The sequence below is a fragment of the Cheilinus undulatus genome, linkage group 24, assembly GCF_018320785.1.
Source record: "Cheilinus undulatus linkage group 24, ASM1832078v1, whole genome shotgun sequence".
Lineage (NCBI taxonomy): Eukaryota > Metazoa > Chordata > Actinopteri > Labriformes > Labridae > Cheilinus > Cheilinus undulatus.
In genome coordinates, this window is record NC_054888.1 from 7447641 (window position 1) to 7470590 (window position 22950).

Genomic DNA, 22950 nt, shown 5'->3' on the forward strand with positions numbered 1-22950 from the left:
AAAACACTGTAAAACTGGTGAAAATAAACCACTCAAGAAACAAATCACTGGTTTTATTTCTTTCGATGCGTATGATTCAGATGGTTTGAATGAAAGTGCAACCCTTTGATGCTGTATTTGGTTGAAAGTAAAACTTTACATCTGGAGTTATGAGTATTTGGTATAAGTATAAACTCTAACTGGTTAAAACTTGTATATGATAATTAAAATGAATGAAGGAAGTCATGTCAGAGTGTGGCCATAAGAGGGCCTTCTGTACAAATGTATGTGTGGAAGTGGGACATGAAACAGCTGCATGAGAAAACAGAAAAATACAGGATGTCAACAAACAGAAATGTTGGAGGGCTCATGAGACCATGGACATGGTGGTGGTGGGAAAAGTGATGGTAAAAAGCCAGGGCCCCAGTGGAGTAAGAGGCCCTTATTATTTTGAAATTGAAAAACCTTTTAGAGGCTGAAAAATGATTACAATGCCAAAAATCTGTATGTATTACATAGTTTGATTCTGTGTTTTAGCTATGTTCAACAATCCCGCCGTATTAGCAGGGGGCCTGCATACAAACTTGCTTGATTCACACTGTAGAGTTAGCACAGTTAGCTATAGGAGCAACCAGCTTTAATCTTGCATGCACCATACATTCATCTTATGTTTTATATAACCTTTTTTGCATTCCTTATAGGCTGAGATTTCCTTTAGTCATGGAGTTCCACAAGGTTCAACACTTCTGTTCTATTAACATGCTTCTTGTGGGTAATGAATATAAGAAACAGTCCATTAAGTTTGATTTGTATGCAGATGATCATCAATTATACTATGCTTTTCTATCAATGGGCTTCTGGGAGGTGATAAAGTCGAGAAAAAGTCATTTAAATGTGTTTTTTATGCAGATGATGACCAATTATATTCATAAATCAGTTTTATTTATAACTTATAATATTTTTTATGAGACCTCTATCTACTCAAAATGATCAATAATTTACTTAAAACCTTTGGAAAACAATCAGATAAATGACAAAAATGTCCTTCAGTGGGTCATGGAGCAATTTTCAGTGGGTCGCGACTATGTAATGTGGCAAAAGTCCCAAAGTCCTTATTGGACATGCATTGATACCTTTTATTTTGTCCTTTTTTACTGCGGAATTGGGTAAATGTAATTTTTAGGATAAATATTTCAACTAATTCATCTCCTTTTCCTGGAATAAATGTCTACTTTCCCCATGATAATGAAGTAATTTCACAAGTTCTCTGGAAAACTAGCAAAAATTGACTTAAAATTTCCCTTAATGGCACAAAGCCTTTGCATCCAGTACCATGTGAAGAAATTAAAAGTTAAGTTTGACAAGTATAACTTTTTTAGTGCCGTTTTTATGTATTTGTTTTTGGCTTGGACTGAATTTTTCCTGGAAAAATTTACATTTCATTTAGTTCTGAACTGACTAAATCAGCATCCCCAGCTGAAACAAAGCTTTAGACATGGAGGTCAACAAGGTTTAATGCTAGGATCACTTCTGTTCTTTTGATGTGGTTCTTCTAGGTGATGAATTCAATAAACAGCCCATTAAGTTTAATCTTTATGCAGATGATTATCAATTATACTTATTAAAGAAGACAGCAGGTTTCTGCTTCTTAATGCAGAGAAAACTGAAGCTATCATGCTCAGCTTCAAATATTATCTTATGATATACTTTCCCTTGATGGCATGATGACTAGCATCCAGTACCATAGTAAGAAATGTATAATTTAGGTTAAAACATTATAACTTTTCTTTGCCTTCTTTTTACTTCAGTCACTATAGGCTTACACAGATTTTTTCCTGAATAAGCGTTCATTTTGATTCTACTGAATAAAAAACGTCCTTGGTTGGAAAAATATCATTAGACATGGGGTTCTATAAAGTTCAACATTAGGACCACTTCATCTACATCGATAAACCTGATTAAATCAAGCTTGTGTTTTCATGATCAGCTGTACCCTTACTTGGTTGATGTCTCATCCATCTACTTTCAACTGCTTCCTCAAATGCAGCATATGAAATCAAAGCAACACAGAAGGAGCGTCCTCTCCACTCCACTCCTGTGCTGACTTTTCAAATATTTTAGCAATGAGTTGAAGGCGTTGATACAGCTGGGTTGATGCAGACATATTTCATTCAGATTCCAAGGTCAGCCTTGTGAGCAGGAGAGCCACTTCAACTTTCAAACACTCATCCAGGTGTGATTCAACAAAATCCAAGGCCCATTTGGTCCAGTCCAACAGAACATTTCTTAATGCATTCAACAGAAAAGTTTCCTGGACAGTATGAATATACAGTAGTAATGCACATATTGGGCCATATGGGCACGTACGCGGCAGCCTGCAAGAGTCCAGAGGTCGGGACAGCATTAGCAGCCATTCAAGGCTTTTTCACTCCCTGGAGAGGTTTTTGTTCAGCCACAATCCCTGGGACTTTCAGCCAGCATAAAGGAAGTGCTGGCCTCAGCACAGCTTCATGGGGGAGGCCACGCGGACACGCACAAGCATACACAAACACGCACATGCACTCACATTTGTAAATGTAGATACAGAACTAAATATACATATATAACACATTTTTCATCATGAATATATGCACTGTAGCCACATGATATCAAATTATATTAACACATGGCCCTGCAATGATGCTAGAATATACAGTACTACAAGACAAAGAACACTCAGAATTCTTGCTATTACTCTCTTGAAATCCAGAGTTTTAAACATGGTGTTTTTTGTGTTTGTCCATCATCACCGCCGTCAGACCGGAAGGGACGAGTCTTTCAACCAATCGACAGCAGCTCCATCTTTTAGGGTTGAATAGGTACCTTTGGTACCATAACAGGAAGGTGCCAGAAAGTTGGACCATACCGATCAGTTATTTAGTTTTCCGGTTCCTTTCCCAACTTCTGACAATGAAAATACAAATGATTCTGTAACCTGCTGAAATAAACTAAACCAGACCGCTTGGTGGAATGCAGTTATAGGCATGGGGTTCCACTGGGTTCGGTGCTTGGACCACTTCCATTCTACTGTGCTTCCTGTATGTGATAGCATCAAGAAACAGTCAAATAAGTTTAATTTTTATGCAGATGATTATCAGTTATACTTATCAGAGAAGACTGAAGAAACCATGCTGTGGAAAAACAACCTTAAAACATACTAAGCAATTTTCCGCTTCTTTACTTAGGAAAGTAACCCGATTCAATAAAGGCAATAACTGAGGACTACGTTCCTTCTTCTTGGCATTACTCTTTTGAAATTATATTATTGAAGCAGACTGAACCAGATTGCTTGACAGCAGTTTTCACACCAGACACGATTGCCTTTTCGTACATGCCTGAACGGGAAAATATGGGGAGTTAACTCGCACGTCAAATCGTTAGGGGGAGGGACTTCCTTCTCCCTCATCCAGCATTTCAGTCAGTCATCAACAAACATTCAAACACTTCAAATGACAGAAAAATTAGCTTGTCTGACTGGGTTATGCTAACACGGGCAGTGCTAACCATGGTGCTAACTTGGTAATAATTAAATCAAGTGACAGACAAACATTTTGACAACTTACCGGGCAATCCAACCTCCTCACTCCCCTTTTATTCCTGTGCTGGAACAGGCATGATGTGTTGTATAGCTCAAGGCAACCACAGACAGACCCCACAAGTTTCTCCTCCATTTTCCTGTTGAATGAACTTAATCCCCCAAAGGCTGGTCCGTCAGAGATCCTTCACTGGTGATTCATTTGAGTTCAGAGTGTTTTTTTACCCTCGTGAATAACTGAAAGAAGTCAACAATGCATTGAACGTGGCGTGAATTCACCTCATTCACACAAATTACTAATTTGATGTACATTCGTAGCGACTTTACAGATAATCAACATTGAATTAGACATGGGGTTCCACAAGGTTCAGTGCTTTGACCACTTCTGTTCTATTGCTTTTTATAGGTAGTAACTTCAAGATACAGTCCATTCAGTTTACTTTTTATGCAGATGATCATTAAACTTATAAATGAAGACAGAAGAAACCATTATGAAACCACATTATGTGAACAGACTTTGCATCTGCTACTGTAGTAGGAAATTAACAGTTTTGTTTGAGTTAGGCTCCAAGGAAAGTCTTTAGCCTGTCTCACAATAATGCAGTTTAACCAGTCCAAACAATCTTTATAGGCTTAGACTGATTTTTTTCCTGGTAAATTAAAGCCTACCTCTCATCTTAAAGTGTTTAACAGTCAAGCATCATAACTTTAAAAGCTCATACATTACCTGTTAAGAACATTGTCCTTGCTTTGTTTCCAAAGCTAACCATACCTTTACTTGGGGTGTAAGTTCAACTCAGAAGGATCTCAAGAAAGATAAGGATGTTACGGCTATTTGGATATTTTGGTACCTTTCTGCAAAGTGTACTGAATCGAAGCAACCTGAAGTGTACTACTTGATGAAAGTGCACTACAAGAAAGGCAGACAAACAACTTTGAATGGCGTTCTGGTGCACCTAAGTAGACATTTTATATCTGTTGTAATTCTTGTTTTCGTGAATTGGGTTTCAGAATGGATGTGAAGGCCAGTGGCCACATTCCACATAAAAGAAAAAAAAAAGAAAAGGCTTCCCATGGCAGAGAACAGGTATGGTACAAAAAGTTTATTCAGTAACAGTTCTGTTAACATCTGAGGTAAATGAACATTTACATCAACATGTTCGATAACAAAACGTTCAGACGCAAGGCACTTCTCTTCAAAGACAGTCTTTTTTTTACAACGGGACTGAAAGAAGGGGAGTCTGTGTTCTTGCTGGAAGGAGCGCTGTTAAAATCCCGTCAAACAACACCAGCTTTCTATCCATTTTGTTTAAAGGCACATCCATCGTGGAAAAAAAAACAGCTGGAGTTGCCTAAAGTCTCTCAATCCATATCAGGACAAAAAACAACAATCACTTTAGATTCATTTCTTGTCCATTCCAAGCTTAATTTGATAGTGTTATTTCCATAAATAAACAAAAATATGTTAATAATCTCCGTCCAAGGACACTCTTTTCTTCTCTATTTATATTATCTTCATATCCTCATAACAGTGGTCTATTACTAACCAAATGTGCAAATCTTTATCTACATATCAAATGAACTAAGAACACTTTGGAACAATAAGGTTATTGAACAATTCAACAATAGCGACAGGTGAAATAAACCTTGTTCCAACAATATTTAGTGACAAAGTCCGACATTAGGTCACCTCTCCAATATTTGTAAAAGGATAGTATGACAAAGCTTGTGGTTGGAGCCGTGGTTGTTTGGGTTGGGGGAACGGTTCCCAAGGAAAGCCTTTAAAATATGCACCATGTGTTGAGAGATCTTTGGCTCAAAATATCTTAGTTATATCACAGCTGTTCTCTCAAAGTAGATTAAGTGCTTCAGTTGCTGTACTGTGCTGATGCTAGTTATTGGCACATTATACTAATTGACATGTAAACATTCAACACTTTGGAAATACAAAAGTCACTAATGTGCCTAATATAAGTGCCTACTGTCAAATATTGCTTCTTGTTCATCAGTTTATACTCCATTTGGTTTAAAAACTTAAAAAAAAAGAAGTATTTTGATTCATGTAAGTTGGAAATTTCAAACTCAAAGTACTACATAAGTATCCTGACATTGCTTGATCTTCTGCAAACTTTAAGATAAGTTTTCCAGTCAAGCTAAATCCAAAGTTTCAATAAATAAATCCTGAATCAATACATCACAATAGAAGTGACAACAATAAAGTGATCTCTATTACTTTGTTTGCAGATGACATTTTGTTCTAGAGCACCAGTGGTTCAAAAGCTGTCTACCATATTTTCATTGGCTCTGGTTCCAGAAGTAAATTTCCTCCAAGTTCTTTTGGCCTCAGATAGCTAATAAACCAGGCTTTTCCCTGGTTTATTAGCAACCAGGGAAAACCATTTACTGCCATTCATTTTCATTTTAGGCTCCACCCAAAGAGGCAATTATTTGCACCTTGGTCAAAGAACTGGGGTGAATCGCTCTTATTAATAGAAGTGTATGTCATCGTTTAACACGTAAACAACCGAGTGGTAAGTCTACTTTGGATGGTTATGACATTAAGGCTAATGGAATTTAAATGGAATATTTACTTCTGGAACCACACTGTTGAGCACTATCTGATGAAGGTGTTTAATTAACCAGTAGTGAACCAAAGCTAGTGGACCACCCCATGTGCTTTTTGCTTTTTGAAAAATACTATACTAATTTTTTATACAATTAGCCATGAAAATGTCAAAAAAACACGTCAGCCAAAGAGATGCTGGCGTGGGCTCATTTTTTCATGAGGCTAAATTGACAAGCTGTTGCCTTTTTAAACCACAAGAATCTCTTGTGGCACAACACAATAAAGCCAAGGTCAGACTATACATTTTAAGCATGATTATAACCCAAACTGGCAGTTATATGGTTTCTGGAGGGCACAAATGAGTCATTTAAGTCATGTAGTTAAATTATAGCCCTCCACATGTGCTGAAGTCACAGATGTAAACAAACCAAATGGCTATGTGAAAGAAGGATAATGAAGTTGGTGAAGTGAGACATCATTACGTTGGTTGTAACAGTTGGTCAAGTATCACCACTGTAGTCCATCATGTTTATGGCTCGGTGATCATTTAATCTGACGTAGCAACTGTTGTAGCAGACTAAAGGATCGCATAGCCTGACTTCGGCTTATGTGTATATGTTCATTTAAGAGTTTGACATTTAGGAAGCAAGTTTTTTTGTGCTAAAGCAACTTTCATGTCTGTCTTTTAAAGATTAAGCTAGTTAGCCTAGCTTAGCAGAATAACTAGAAACAGGTAGTATATTTGAAATCACATACTTCTGTTAGTACACAGTAGTACAGTAAACTTCAATGAAGTATGGAGCACTAAATCACTGCAGGTTGGTGTTGTCTCCAATTGTGCACTACCGTTTTGCACAAGTGAATAAGGTGAATATAAATATAATTTAACAGCTATTTTCATTCACTACTGAATTCACGTAACTTGTATTTTTTCGTAAACATAATTTGCTTAAAAAAAACCAAGCTATTTTGCCTGAAATGTTTTTTTTTTTATTTAAGTGTGCTGCCATTGCTAATGATACATTAACTAGCTAGCGATGCTAACATTAGCTAGTGCACTAGCATGCTAAGTGCCAGTGATACTGCATTTGCGTATACGTCTCAGTTTAAACACATTTTTGTACTTTTGCAATAAAAATATGTAGTATTTAGTACAGAAGTTAGCAACAGTTAGCTTGTTGGTTTTTCAAGATTGTAGAAAATTAGCTTGAACTGTTAACATCAAAGTTAAGAGTCCCGGAGGTAACTCTCTAAATGCAGCTCTTCCTGCTGGGATTTTTTTCACTTTATCCCTGCAAGGAAAAATGGGGCCTCACCAGTTTGTTCCCACCTTTAAGAAACAACTGCTGAGGACTTTTTATGCTAAGCCAATAAATGAAGCCATAGCCGTTAACAAACATAAGCGAACTATGCTAATATTAGCGCTAAACAATTTAAATGATTAAGTTAAAAGGCTGTTCAAAATTTGGGTTCCTGATAGATTCAGAAAGAAAAAGTATGTGTCTAAAATTCTGAATTGTGTGATAATTATGGCCTTTAGCAAGTAGCCCTGGTGCTAATACTTAGCTAGCTTTATTTCACTTAGCATGCTCTCACGCCATTAGCTCATTGGGCTTGTTCAGATTCAGATGATAAAATGGTAAATTATTGGCTGTTTCCTTCCTTGCATCACAGCCTACTTTTATTTATATACATCTAACAATCAGAGTTGATGTCTAGGCCAAAAAGGGAAGACCCCTTTGTTTCAGAACAACTTCAAATAAAACTGGTGTGAAGGCACCCATTTCCTGTTGCCATTTAGGAGCATCTCCCAGCAGCAACTTATAATTTCAAGTTTTCATTGTGGCACTTGATAATGAGCCAGTTATCAGTTAAAGGAATTTACCTGATTAGAAGACACCGTGAAACAAAAAAACCCTGCATGAATGAAGAAATACTCTTAAGGTGTTTTCACATTAGGCATTAATGTTTTGCACTGTGCTCGAGTGCGATTGTTCCCTCCTCCCCTCTCTCCTCTGGCCTGCTTTTGCATTAGCAACATTGTTCTGTGCCCGAGCACACTTGCATATGAACACAGTCTGTTACAGTAGGTGGTAGTTTGCATACTTTTATATACTATTATGGCATAATGGAAGACAATAGAATTTACTTGCGTACCAACACTCGAGCATGACTGTGTTCAATTTATGCATGAGACACATTGCTTTAGATCACCTCTATAAGCAAATTCGACTTGTACTCATGCTGACTAAATTTAAGACTTTAGGGTTAAGAATACCTGGATCTGGCTCAGGTCCTGAATGTAAAAGCACCCTAAGATGTGGTACAAAGCTCTGGAAAAGCCAGACAGACCTTGAACTGGATCAGACTTTTCTCTACTTTCCTTGATTGTTCTTGTTATGCTGTTCAAATGCTATTTCAGGCACATCTGGTAAACACTGGCACTTGTAGTTTTCAAGTATCAAGTATTTGGCTCAGCTGATGAAGTATTTTCCCCCAACCACTCTTATTCGCTGACTTGCTTTCAAGTCCTTTATCCTAAATGATGAGTAACATGTCTTATTTAATTGATTAGTTTAAGTTGCTTGAAAGCAACTTATAATTTCTCTCTTTTTTGGCAGGAGTTTAAGACAAAAACAGGAAAAATTGACATTCTATGTAGGATTTCAGTTAAGACTTGACAGAAATATAAAAGTCAACACTTTTTGAAGCTCATACATCTCTCCTTTTCTCTAAAAAAATCTAAAAGCTACAGTATCATCTACAGCTAGTCTAAAAAAATAACTTAGAGTCCTCCTTACAGCCAGGAGGAACTCCACAGTTCTGTAACACACTGCAAACACAAGCATCAGAAAGAAGATGTACTGATTTTTTATACTCGGTAAGTCTGCAAAGCGTAAGAGTATGCGATTAAGAGCTTGTTTAGTGAACGCCTCTAACATAGTAGTCTGTAACCAATGTCTGTAAATAAAAGCTAAATTCATCTTATGTTGTGTCACTTTGGTTTTGCAAATTGCAGCTTGACCATAAACCCACCTTTTAAATGTATGTAGTTCTATATAACATCCTGTCAATACTACTTATCGTTGTATATTTACATATTTATATATTTTTATAGTTGACCCTGATGTAACTGCAGAGATGTCATTTTTGTAAACAATGATACAAGATTAAGGTATCTACACACAACCACAGCCTGGGAAGCCTAAGGACTACGTCTCAGGGTGGGACTAGCTCTCTCATTGTCCTAGCGTCCCTCTCTTCATTGAAACTACAGGCTGGATGAGATCAGCACAGACACGCACACAAACAGGCTCAACTCAACAAACGGACTTCTCAGCTCGATCATCACGAGAAAAATAAAAATAAAGAAAAAAAAGTGCAAACCTCTCCTTTAATGTCTCCCAGCAAAGAATTAAAAGAGAAATAAATAAAGGATATAGTATTGCTACTATGCTCCAAAAAACCCTACACGTTAGTCCAATCATCATCATCATTATGATCATAATCATCTTCATCATCGGAGTCACTCTCACCTTCTCTGGCTACATATACTTAAGGTGAATATTATTAAGTGTGAATATTTGTGATCTATATTCATGGGACAGTGTACCTCTGCTGTCTAACTTCTCTAAGAGAAGAAAAAGTATGGCCAGAACAGTGAGGGGCAGCCATGCTGGTGTACAGTAAATCATGAAATTGGCAATACTGTCTCAAAAAATGTGCTATGCTTAAGAAATATATGTGTGAAATTTGTATTAATTCAATCTAATTGGTTGCCACTATCGTGGTTGATCTCGTATGTTTATGGGTTTTTGTGAATAGATTGTTATTTTGCCCCTGCAGACTAGTCGGGGAGGGCAGGAGCACTGGCAGTCATGGCTGCAGCCAATCTCTGGGCAATTTAGGTCACCTCGCATTGAGCCCTCAGATGTCAGAGTATTCCTTCAGCTTCATAATATCCTGGCTTTCTCAACATCGACTGTGCTTTTGCAAGTTAATTCTCTATCTATCTTTTTGACTTTGCTAATGCTTTTTATCCTCTTCTCGCATGGTGCCTCCTACTTCCTGTGATTCAGCCACCAGCCAGCTCACTCAACACTCGTTTGCACCTGAAAAATAAAATCCTTTCACCTTCAACCTAGGCTGGTGTTCTGTTTCTGGGTCCTAGTCACAGCCACTGACATGTTCCAAGCGCAACGTGACGTCATAAGAAGTGGCGAATGCTAGCAAGTTAAGGTGTGGTAAAGGGGCGCATAAGTTGTGTTTAGAATTCCTTGAATTCTGCCACAAAAAAACAGAAATGTCCCATGATGTCAGCGGAAAATGAAAAAGTATGTGACTGATACCGTTTGTGTGGTGTTGATTAGCTTCCTTGGACTTAAAGTGACGCTAGCTAGTGCTAGTGTTAGCATCTGTATGTGATGCTTTCCGCTCTGCACAGTCTTAAGATGGGTAAGATGCTAGTTCCTTACATGAGAAGGCATTTTTAAGAATGATAGAGCAGTGTTTTCCAAATGAAGTGCCCTGAGGTAAGTCTACAGTAGCTACAGTAGCTTAAGGAGGCTATTTTGCATGATATGAATATGGTATTCTTTGAGATTTTTTTTATCTTAGGCTAGCTTAGCCTAGCATCGAGACAAAACACATTGGGAGATGGCTGGCTAATCTGTAGCTTAGAGACAGAAGTCTGGTGAGCAACATTTCCGCCCTCTATTATTGTATTTTATTACAGAGTTGCTTCTCTTTTTATTAGCTATTTCTGCGCTGTTGTTTCTACTTCCCTATTTCTTCTTTTATGGGAAACATTTAGCCATTAACCAGAAATTTTTTATTTTATATACACTACATTTATTAGACATAATATCGGAACAAAACGTTTGAATGTAACATTATTTGGGGCTTTTATTTTGACGGTATGACCTGATAGGATGCAGTCATGAGATCAGATTGGCTCAGAACTGCATCTATAGCAAGTGCCTGTTAAACAGCAGGTCATAGAATGTTGCTCTGGACCAATCAGAAGCAAGTATTCAATGATACTGAATCTGCATAGCTGTCTTTCAGCATGGTTCCATCACTGTAATCTGGCCAAACTCTTCCTAACCCTCCCTCTGTTCTTATTCAAAAGAGATAAACTACATCCTCCCACAGGATGTACGTGTTAGCCTGTTCTGCACATCTTTCCTTCAGGAATGTGGCTCTTGCTGCGGGGCACGCTGGTGTGCATATATGAAAAAAGTGTACCTATGCATGTATGCATGGTTGTGTTCATGTGTGAGAGTGTGTGTTTTAGCTACACTGCCAGGTCGTCTGGGCGAGCTCTGACGCTGCTCATCTTGCTGGCCCGACTTGGCTTCCGGATGTCCATCACTGGAACTGCAGGTGGCTGATGCATCTCCGCCCTGGTTATCACGAGGAAATCATCATGAGGGACCATACAAGGTGCGGTTGCAACAATATTTTCCTCATCCATCGCAGCCACCTCCGGTGAGAGGGATGAAAGAGGGGTACGGAGAGGAAGGGTGGGAAACATGGAGTGTTGCTCTCCAGGTGGAAGGGATGGGAACATCTCCTCGTGAGGGGAGGAGGAGGCAGAGGTGGGAGGGGAGGGAAGAGGGGGAGGGAAGGTTGAGGGGGAGTATTTTCCATCCAGCCTCTGGAGCTCTCGTTCCATGTTGCTCCAGTTCTGATCCATCGCCTGCTCATGGCTCCCGACACTCTCTTTGTCTCCGCTGTGATAAAAAGAAGTGGGCGAGGCCTCCGACAAGTAGTCGTCAGGGTGGAACCCTGAGCCATCCATCTTGAGTCTGGCAGGTACGGAGCTGGTGTTAGGGTCGGAGGAGATGACCGCAGGAGAAGCCTCTGTAGGACCATAGGCTCCTCCTTCAGCATCTCCACCCCTAACAACATTCACACTGGCGTACACTGGCAAACACTCAAGCACTGAATCAGAGGTCTGCTCGGGAATCGTGTCAGCATCTCCAGGCTTTAATGCATTCAGGAGCAGTGACTCGCTGTCGGGTACAAACTCACTGCTGACCCCTTGCTTGACTTTCTTCCAGCCCAGGTGGTAGATCTCCAGGAGGTTGAGGACCAGAGAGACACAGGCAACAACCAGCATGAAGATGATGAAGATCGTCTTTTCAGTGGGCCTGTGACATAAGAAGGGTTTCAATCACAAATGACAATATATGAAACATCAAATGTTTATGTAGGAAGGAAAAAAGTTCAAATAAGGTGTGCTTTTACAAACAAAACTTTTGATTCCTGGTCCAATGTTTGAAGTGACCATTCCCTAGAGCCTCCCCACTACCAGCATTAAAACCTTAGCCACTGAAATAAGGAGAAGCTGGTCAATCAAACTTTAACATCCCCTAAAAGTCTAGAGGGGAGCTTGTCTTTCAATAGTACGGTACAATGACCGCATTACTGCCAATGCTGCCCAAATCCACCTGTTGATTTCACGGTCCATTCTATCCTCACTCCTGAACAAGACGCCAAGACACTTGGACTCTTCAGTTGAGCCAAAGACACCCTCCCCACCTGGAGGGAGTAATCCACCATTTCCTGGCAGTGAACCATGGCCCTGGCTTTGCAATCAGCGACAAAGCGAATGGCTGAAGAAGCCAACAGAACCATATCATCTGCCAAAAGCAAAGAAGGAACTCTGAGTGAAAACCCTTGGCTGTGCCTCGAGATCCTGTCCATGAAAAATCACAAACAGAATTGGAGATAAGGGGCAGCGCTGGCAGAGGCCAATATGCACTGGGAATATGTCCAGACCTAATGGCTCACCACAGCAGTCCTGGGACCCCATGCTCCTGCAGTACCCCCACCCATTACCCCCCTGTGTGACATGGTTGTAAGCCTTCTCCAAGTCAACAAAACACATGTAGACTGGATGCAAACTCCCTCAAGAAGCCCTGCAAGATTAAAGAGCTGGTCCACTGTCCCATGGCCAGGACAGAATCTGCATTGTTCCTCCTGGAGACAAAAACTCAGATCCAGTGGAATAAAGACGTATAAAAGCATAATGGTCTTAACCTACTCCCTCATGTTTGTACCCAGACAAAATTACAGAAACAGGTTAATATCTCATCTCCACTTCTAACCCACTCATCCACACTCCCTCTTGCATTTAGCACAGAACCAAGAATCCAATCACTACATGAGCAAACCAAGAAACCAAATGAACATGATGTACCTAACTTATTTGTCCGTCAAATTAGACATACATTGACTAGCAAGGGGCTGTCTTTATTTCCCCATGTCCAAATTATCACCAATTAAAGTCTAACAGCGAACAAGTCAATCAGTCCACAAGATCCAAGAATACTTCTATAGCTTTGCATCAAGATTAACCACAAAATCCTTCTTCATACAGAATATCCAACACAGGAATTCAGTTGCCAAACCCTATAACTGGAGGCCAGCTTTTTATGCAACCATTCCAGTCCCTGCAGCAGCCAACTGCAGTGGAAGCTTTTGAATTCCAGTGCCCAACCTCGCCTTACCCACGGCAAAGACTTTCCTCACACAAAGACATTTAGTTCAGTAATGAATTCAAAGGTTGTTTTTACATTAAACTTTCACTGAAGGCAAAAAACGTAGATCTGAATCAAAGAAGGCACATCTTCTACAGTGGCTTTTGTGTCCTACTTTACATGTCCATTGTCTCCCCAGCCTAAGTAGCATCACTGTAATACCTCCTGATTCTGAGGGCAGCTCAATCAATAGATCAATTCAGAGTAGAGACTTTGCCTTCACTACATCACAATCCTACCATCTCCTTCAAACTAAAAAGAAAATGGCTGAACTCTGAAAGCTGTCCTCTTTGTGGTGTATTTTGGTACACTTGGTACAACTTCCCCTCAAAAACATAACTTCACAATTGACTACACTTATTTCAGGTTTCTCCAATCTTTGTTAACTACTGTCTAAAGAAGAGACAAAGCGCATCGGTCCGCATGTACTGGCATTTATCACCTCCCAGCTCTCAGTCATATCATTCAGTCTTGGGTACTTTTTACCTGGAAGTAAAGCCATGCCAGAAACGCCAGAGAGCACAGACCTCCGCCGTTAGCCCTATCTCCCTATAGTAAAGAATCCTTTAACAAATTCCTGTATCCACACGGTGATCTGGATCACTCCCAAAATCTATTCAGTTCTTCCTTATGCCATTTCTGACATTTCCTGAAAATTTCATCAAAATCTGTCCATAACTTTTTGAGTTATGTTGCTAACAAACTAACAAACTAACTAACAAACCCTGCCGATCACTTACCCTCCTCGGCAGAGGTAATTACTGACTTACAGAGGGCATTTTTCCCAAAGGACCAGCCTTTATCAGTACCAATATCAGTTGCTTCAGCCTTGGATTCCTTTTTCCTGGCAGTACATGTCATACCAAACTATGCCTATGGTTGCACTATCTTCTCGCCAACTAGAACAGGATCCCTACAGCTGATTGACTGGTACAACAACCTGCAAATACTGCACTTACACCCCTAACAATCAAAGTGCAGTACAGTCAACTCTCCTGTTTTATTTGACCACTTTGCCGAGTTCCATCACAACTAGTTCACCCTTACTCATTCCACTGTTTCACTACTTGTGCCTTTTCCTTGATGGGCATTGCAACCCACGCCATCAGAGTTTACCTTGGTGATATTAGCTGTCTGTCTTTCCTCCTAAGTGACAGCCCAGGCAAAGAACAACACTTTGTCCTAAGAATAGGACCTTCCTTCTTAACTTCTGGTTATGTCATCCCAGAATACATATACTGGTCCTTCCAAACAGGTCCTCAAGCAAATCTTCTATAGTTTCCTCGTCTCTTGTAATTTAAATGTTAAAATGAATGCTGTGGGGTGCAGATGGCCTGGCAAACATGTTGCACCCCATGTATGGAGGCTGTAATCCTCCATGCAGTCAGCCAGGGTTTGAGTAACTGGACTGGTAAATGGAGTCCGCTTGTGTAGTGCTTTCTAGTCATCTAACTACTCAAGAGATTGCGACCGAGGATTGCCTATCAGTATTAGCTAATCCCAATCATACGCATCCATACCCATTCACACACCACCGTCGAACCAGTGGGAGAAAATTGGGGTTAAGTGTCTTGCACAAGGACACATCGACACGTGACTGCTGGCGCTGAGGATCAAACCCATGACCTTCCAATTGTGAGAGGACCAACTCTACCTACTGAGTCACAGTTGCCCACAACCTGAGTCCAACCTACAGCCTCGGTCTCACATCATTCGTTACCCTCTCATCCTGATTTCCTGCTCTATACTCTGACGTATCCAAATAAAGGCACAAAAGCCCAAAAATGAATACAGTTGACTGCATCTTTGCTTTGGTATTGCTATGTTTTAGAAGTAGTACCACACCGAAACCATGCCTGCTCCAGCATTCCCATGACCCCAAAGCTCTTGATTTCTGGACCCTCTCCACCCTTGATTTTTTTTTTTTGGTCTTTGTATTTGCAGGATACTGACGTGATTCAGCAAGATGTGGCTTCAATATCTGTCTTGTTGGCTCTGAAATGTTAAGATCCAACATCCTGTTGATGGTGTGGTCCTTAGAAGTAAACTAGCCAAAACCCGCTTTGGTTTTTGCCTAAACCTAACCAAACAGACTCTGTGGCATGCTTTGAAGTATATAAACTGATGCTACCTTGTGGGACAACAAGTCTTGCAAAAATAGTTTGATAGGCCCAGCAACAGTATGCAAGAGGGGGGTGGACTTGGCAAGTGGTCAACTCAAGCAGTTTTCACGGTAACATTAAAATGTACTGGTTGATTGGACAGGCAGTTTTCTCACAGCAAATTCTGAAAGCATGGAGAAATAAAAATTTGGAAGAGAAGAATAAAATGAGAATAAAATCCTACTTTCTAACCTGGAGATGAAGCAGTCCACAGTATTGGGGCAAGGCCAGCGACCACATTTATAGAGTGGCCTCAGATGGAAACCATAAAGGAAGTACTGTCCCAGGATAAAGCCCACCTCGAACAGAGTCTTGAAGATAATGTTGAAGATGTAGGTCCTTAATAATGCTCCTCGGATCCTAATCTTCCCATGCTCATCCCGAATTGGCGGCTTCTCTTTCTTCCCACCGCCCCCTCCTCCATTACCCACTCCATTGTGATACAGAGGGTCATGGTCCTCCTGGTGTCGCCCAGCCTTTCGGAGCTCATCCTCCCTCTCTCTCCTCTTCTCCTCCATTCGGACGATGTGTAGCACATGGCCCAGGTAGATGAGGGTGGGCGTGGAGACAAAGATGATCTGCAACACCCAGAAGCGGATGTGGGAGATCGGGAAGGCCTCGTCGTAGCAGACATTCTCGCAACCGGGCTGCTGCGTGTTACAAGTGAAGTCAGACTGCTCGTCGCCCCAGACTTCCTCAGCTGCTGCTCCCAGCACCAAGATGCGAAAGATGAAGAGGACAGTCAGCCAAACCTGTTAGACGAAGAAAGGACAGAATGATTACCAAACAGAATAGTCTTCCAGCTGACTTAATATGGCTGTTTCAATAAATTTGCACTGCAAGAGCTATGAAACTTAATGGCCACATCCATAATTTTGCAAAACCTCATCTATCTAAATCTACACTCAGACTAGGGATGCACAGATACCACATTTTCCAGACCAAGTTTAAGTGCTTACATTTGGGCACTCACTTATATCGAGTTCAAACATGACTACTTTATAATACTATAATTGTTCTTACAATTATTTTGAAATTTTGCTTTATTTTGATCAGATGATCTTCATCCCTCCTCTAGACAACTTATCAGTGCATAGCTTTCATTCTCTGTGACTTTTGTCATCCTCGTTTTTGTGAAAATATCGGCACACTGCAGACACAGATCCAACTTTGACACCATACTGACATAATAAGAGGATAACATCAGACTTTACTATCATACCGAGTACAGTATCTGCAATGCTATATGAACACTAGTATGAGTATTAAGGCTTGGCATCGGCATTGATGCCTGCTACTGGTATCGGGTATCGGTGCATCCCTAACTGAGACAATTTAAACTGCATAACTGCCATTCTGATTTCTTGCACTTTTTATAACTAAAGAAGGAGAAGCTTAATATCGTATAATTCACATTCATCATGTTGATCAAGGGTCCATCAGTCACCTTTCCAATCACAGTGGAGTGTTCTTGAGCATTCTCCAGCAGCCGCCCTAGAAAGCTCCAGTCACCCATGCTTCAATTAATATTCTAGCCTAGAACGACAAACAAGATCCGACAAGGTCAATGTTATTTTTTCCCTCTCATTAATTTAAAAAATGTGCATATTTTTGGTTTCTGAAATCCAAGTTAGAACAAAACGGTAATATTGCAGAAATGGAATACAGACTTACTAAAATATTGTTGTATTATCAGTGATAAATCCATCGACCAGAGATCAGGAGAAAAACAATATCTGGTAAAGAAAAAAACACAGAATGGTCTTGTTAACATTTTTAACAGAAATTACCCAACAATCATTGGGACAAAATTAGTCCACCTCCTTTGAAAGTTGTTGTTTTGGTTGCCATTTGAAAAGGCATTAACGCCACCTTTTCCACAACCAAAAGGTGTTCCCCAAGGAATAGTTCTGGATCCTTTCTTATTTACACTTTGATGCATCCTCTTCAAAATTGTGGAGTTGAATCTACCTTTACGCTGATGATATTCTTCTGTATTTTTTGTTGCCTTTCTGTAAGACATTTACGCCATCTTATCCACTAACAATAGCTGTTCCACAAGGATTACTTCGGGATCTCTCCCTCTCTCCAATCCAGACTCAAAACCCACTTCTTCAGGATAGCCTATTCTTTGTAATTACTTTGTCCCATTTTATACTGTTAGCTTTTAGCTGTTGTCTTATTGTACTTGTCTTTATCTGTAAAGTGACCTTGAGTGTTGAGAAAGGCACTTATAAATAAAATGTTTTATTATTATTATTTACACTTTAATGCAGCCTCAGCTCTCTCTGCAAGCTACTCCTGTAACTCTCCTCCACCCCAGCTCCTCCTTTATTCTGCTTCTGACTTAAAGTTTTCCTCTTGTCGTTGATGTCTGCTCTGATCTGAGAGGTTTTTAGCGGCTTCTCTCCCTGTCTTGTGCTTTCCTTATTGACATAGGAAGAGCAGGAACATGAGCTGTTCCTTTTTTAGGCCTCATCCACATGGAAACGAAAACGATATATGCTATTTTGTTTTAAAAAGTTTTCCAAAAAGACAGGATTGTTTCAGGAAATATCCGTGTAAGCACGGAACCACTGAAAACAACTGAAAACGCTGTATTATGTATGCCAAGCCGGTGCATGCCGCTGTATTGCCGTCCCATAAATGCACCAAAAGAGAGAAGAAGAACCTTCTGGTTGTTCTCCACATTAGATTTAAGAACATCTGGTGTATGTGTTTTGCGGTGGTGGTAAAGGAGCATCAGATTTTACTGTAAAAGCCATAACAAGCTCAAGCTTCTGCATCACAAACACAACCCTGTAATCAACCATTGTTTTTTTGGCCGGACCCGCACAGGCGTCTTAAGAGAGCTACGCTATGTGTGATGTAATCATTTCAAGAAAGATGCGGTAGCTGTTCACAAGGAGACAAAATGGTAGTCGTTTATGGATTTGTGCACTCTAGGACCCGTTTTCAAAAAGTATCGTTTACAGTCACCCAAAACGCTGTTTCTGTGTGGATGAAATGCTGATACAACAAAGAACTTCTGCGTATACTCCTACGTCTCCGTGTGGACACGGCCTTAATGTTTTGCTGGTAGGTTCGTGTAAGGGCAGGGGGATCCCAGAGCAGCCACACAGCCAAACATAAATAACAGCAATAAAAAAACTGCTAATAAAGAAATATTTATGGCCGAAAATCGTGTTTCTTGATACAGTGGTCCTGGCTGAAGTGAAAAATTTGTAGATTCTACCACCAGGGGGTTCTCAATCAAAACAATAACAAAAGATGATAGGGATAAACTGCTTGTTTTGGTTTATATTTAAGACCCTTTTCAACATAAACTTCTGGAAACAACTGCAGCAAGACGTACGTGACTGAATCAACTACGAAGACTGTTCTTAACTGTAAACCCACTTGTTGGTTTTTAAAAGAAGACGTGCATTGTTCCGTGCACGTGTAGAAAAATGTAGTCATGGCTGTTTTTGATTCGTCCACACGTACATTTGCTTGCAGACATTTACGTATTTGTCTGCACTTGTGTGTGTGCCACAGAGCTGGCCGGCTGGCTGGCTGGCGGACAATGGCTGGCCATCTGTGGGAAGTGAATGAGCGGATAACAGGTTGTCCTGGTTGAATGCTGGACTCATCACATCACAGGAATGCTGAGGAGGGCAAATGTTTGCCTGGGATAGACTGATATGTACACAAGCGCAAATGCATACACACACTCACAGTTACAGTATCATACACAACTGCTGTATATCTGAGCCACCAATGGGAGGCAACTGACAACTTTCAGAGCATATATGAACATTTAACATAAGACTTCCATCTGCCTTATCCTTACAAGGACCAAAGGAGCTAGTGCAAGAAGAAAGCATAGTCAAATTAGGTTTTGCGCCACACATTGCGACTTTTATATGAAAAAAAGGTGTCAAAATGAAATTTCATGTGCAATATCGTGCATCTTTGTCAAACCAAAACAGCATGTGTTCAGGCACTTTTTCCCATAATAAATCTGAACATAGAGAATAATATTCCTTGCACAACTTGACCAATTACTGTAACTGTCTAATGATACACTAACAGTGGTATGTGTACATTTACATGATGTGTTGACGTGATGAAATACCATCTGTCACAACAGACAATAGAGAAGCCACTGGATGGACATTGTCCCGGCTGGCAGTGTGCTTTTGATGGATCAGAGCTCTTTGTGCTCCAACAGCCCAAACAGTTAACTCTTGGCCTGCCGTGTGCACCCTGAAAACCTTTGGAAGATACGCAGACAGTGGCGACATCCGAGTGAAAAACTATTCTGTTCGGGATCCGGGTGGCTCAGTGCACACTGAAAAATCATATTAAACAGTCACATTAAGATTATAAATGGTTAGCTAAACACGTATCAACATGAAATAAGATGAAACTAACGTCATTGGCTGTTATTAGGTTAGGGTCATCAAGTGCACAAGGGTGCATGTGCAAAGAAAACGCACTTTACATGTGCACAAAGTTGAATAAAGAAGTGAAAGTACATGAACGTCTGGTAAGATGCATACGACAATATAACTAAAAGACCTTTACTGGTGCAAAATTAGCTTGTATAATGCAAGTAAAACAGCACTAAAAATGCAAATTAAGCTGCAAAATCTAATGCTACAACAGATCCCCTAAAAAATACAACATAGAAATGTTCTTTCAACCCATGCAAGTCAGTTTAATATGCTCAAACAAGCCTGCAAGAAAGTTTGTCCTTCAGCGCTAGCAAATAATATCCACCTATAGAATTTCATGCATGGCTGAGCTTGATTTTCCCACCAGCCACAAGCCTCTTTAGGCAAAACCTCTTGACATCATGTCATGTGGACTTGCTAGGTGGCGATATAGAGAATGAATTGCACAAAAATTTAATTATCAAACAAATATAAAGGTGAATTTAAAAGGTGTAAAAATGCAATGGTCTTCTAAACATAAGGGAAAGGGGGTTTGGCAGGTTGCATTTAGATTGATTATTATATCTATAATAGTAGCATGACTAATGCCCAGTTTTGTGTTGCAAATTTGTGATTAATTATGCAAAAAAGTTGCTTTCAAACTGGCCCACCTCCTGCAGGGAAAAGGCTGATAAACATTAGGGATATATAGACTATTTTACACCATGAAACACATGCTAATATGCCTCTCATTGAGCATTCAAAGGTTTTATTGATAGTATAATTTGTGTTGGAATAAATTAGATAACTCTGAAATCACTTAGTTACAAAAAGACTATACTAAATGAGTTCATAAGAGACAAAATAGTTGGCTTCCTGTCTGCCTTCTTTCCCACAGGGAAGTGAACGCAGCATGAGAGGTGCTGATAATCCAGCAGGTGGAAGGATGATAATCCCTCCTCTTCCCTCCCACTTCAGCCAACACCATCACTCCAGCATCCACCTGCTTACCGCTCTCCTGTGAAACACGTCTCCCTCCCGGCAGCGCGCTTCTTCCCTGCACTCCTTTCTTCTTTCTTTTACTCCCACGGGTGGGCTCGAGGTGTCCAAACCAAAGAGTAGGTGAGGTTAGTGGGAGAGGAGGGGGGGGAAGGGGGGGGAGAGAGGGAGAGAGACACACACAGTGAGAATTACAGAGTTACAAAGAGAGAGAGAGGGAGAGAGAGTTAAAAAAGGACTAGAGAGAGGCTAGTCTAGTCTAAAAAAAAGAGGGCGCGTGTGGATCCTGTCCCGCGAAGGCGAAGCGCAGCGGCTGCGTCCCGCGTGGCCAAGGCCATCCGCCACTGTCACACAGGGAGTCCCCGTGCAGGGGGCGCACGAGGGGGGTGGTGGGGGGAAGGTGTGATTGTATGCGCGCGCGTGCGTGTGTACGTGCTGTGTAGGTAGGGGCAGGGGCGACTCCATCACTGATACAGGCGCAATTTAAAACTTTTTAATGCAAAACAACTCCATGAAAAGTAAATAGAAAAAAAAAAATCACTGAAAAGAACATATCCTTGATACCTCTGTGTCAACAGTGACGAAAAATCCAGTTTAGACGTCGTTTATCTGCTCTAACGGAAGTTTTAGCCCTGTTATTGTTAGCTAACTCTTAGCAGGGGGCTAATAATGATATCAAGTTATACTGAAGACAAAAGACGCATTTTTTTCAATTTGTAAAGCAAAAAACTTCCAGTGTTGTTCCTCTAAATAAGAGTTACAATCAGGAGGTACATTTCAAAATACTTAGCTTGTTTGTAGCTTTAAAAAGGCTAAAAATAATTCCATAAAGAGCGTTTTACCATTGAAGGAACGTCAGGTTTATCATAGCAGCTCTGTGTTGGGTGGCTTTTCCCTCCTGTTCCTCTGTAGTGATGGGTCGTTCGTCAACGAGTCGGTTCAAAGAGCCGACTCTTTTACGTGCATGATGAGAGTCGGATCCCGTTTGAGATTCGTTTTGGATCATTATTTATATCATGCAGTAGTAGTAGTAGAAGTATGAACTTTAAAGTAAACATGGTCATGTTATAGAGGCATTAAAGCTTTACATAAAAAAAGAAGTGCAAATTATGATCTTTTTTTTTATTTATAGTTTTTCATTTGAAAAACACCAAAAACAAGTAATTAGGTGTAATAGTTATTTTGCCACATTTTTTTATATAGTAATTAACAAATTGAACATATTTAGCCACTTTTTCAGCGATACTGGTTGGTAAGAAAAAAGGAAAAAAATCCAAAATGGAACAAGTATTTTTTTTTTCTTTAAGTAAATTGACATTTGTTATTGAAATAAACATGCAAATTTACTATTACATAACTCTGATTTTATTTGGTAAACTGATATCCATTTAGAGTTTCCAAATGGACATTCTGAAATCTGCCTGGACATCTTTGTAAAAAAAAAAAAAACTTTGCTAACTTTGCTGGTTGGTTTGTATATCAATTTACATGCAGGTCTTTCTTTTTTAAATTAGAATTTAAAAGGAAGGAGGACAATGTATGTGGAGGGCCCCATGTCTGTGTTTGCAGAGGGCCCCAAAATAGGTAAATCCATTAAGGACTTATGCTTGGTTTTGCAACATTAATGTTAATATCAGGTGTGTCATTCAGCCCAGCCAGTGAGCAGATTTCATCTGACCCACAATGTATTTTTGGAAGACTATAT

General features: G+C 40.1%; 1 protein-coding gene across 1 annotated transcript; it reads right to left on the bottom strand.

Annotated features, from left to right (window-relative positions):
- Nucleotides 1–11415: 11415 nt before the first annotated feature.
- LOC121506257 (gap junction alpha-3 protein-like) lies at nt 11416–17344 on the bottom strand. The gene is made up of 3 exons (XM_041781978.1): nt 17276–17344; nt 16021–16580; nt 11416–12274 (listed from the first exon to the last, which is right to left on the bottom strand). The coding sequence occupies exons 1-3, from the start codon at nt 17342–17344 to the stop codon at nt 11416–11418; spliced, it is 1488 nt and encodes a 495-aa protein (XP_041637912.1).
- Nucleotides 17345–22950: the final 5606 nt, after the last annotated feature.

Bases quoted from the DNA above. Each gene is read 5' to 3' on its own strand.
- LOC121506257 (XM_041781978.1), bottom strand. From the start codon at position 17,344: ATGGGTGACTGGAGCTTTCTAGGGCGGCTGCTGGAGAATGCTCAAGAA. The intron at 16,581-17,275 runs GTGACTGATGGA...TTCGTCTAACAG, and splicing joins ACTCCACTGTGATTGGAAAG to GTTTGGCTGACTGTCCTCTT. The intron at 12,275-16,020 runs GTTAGAAAGTAG...CTTATGTCACAG, and splicing joins GTGGACTGCTTCATCTCCAG to GCCCACTGAAAAGACGATCT.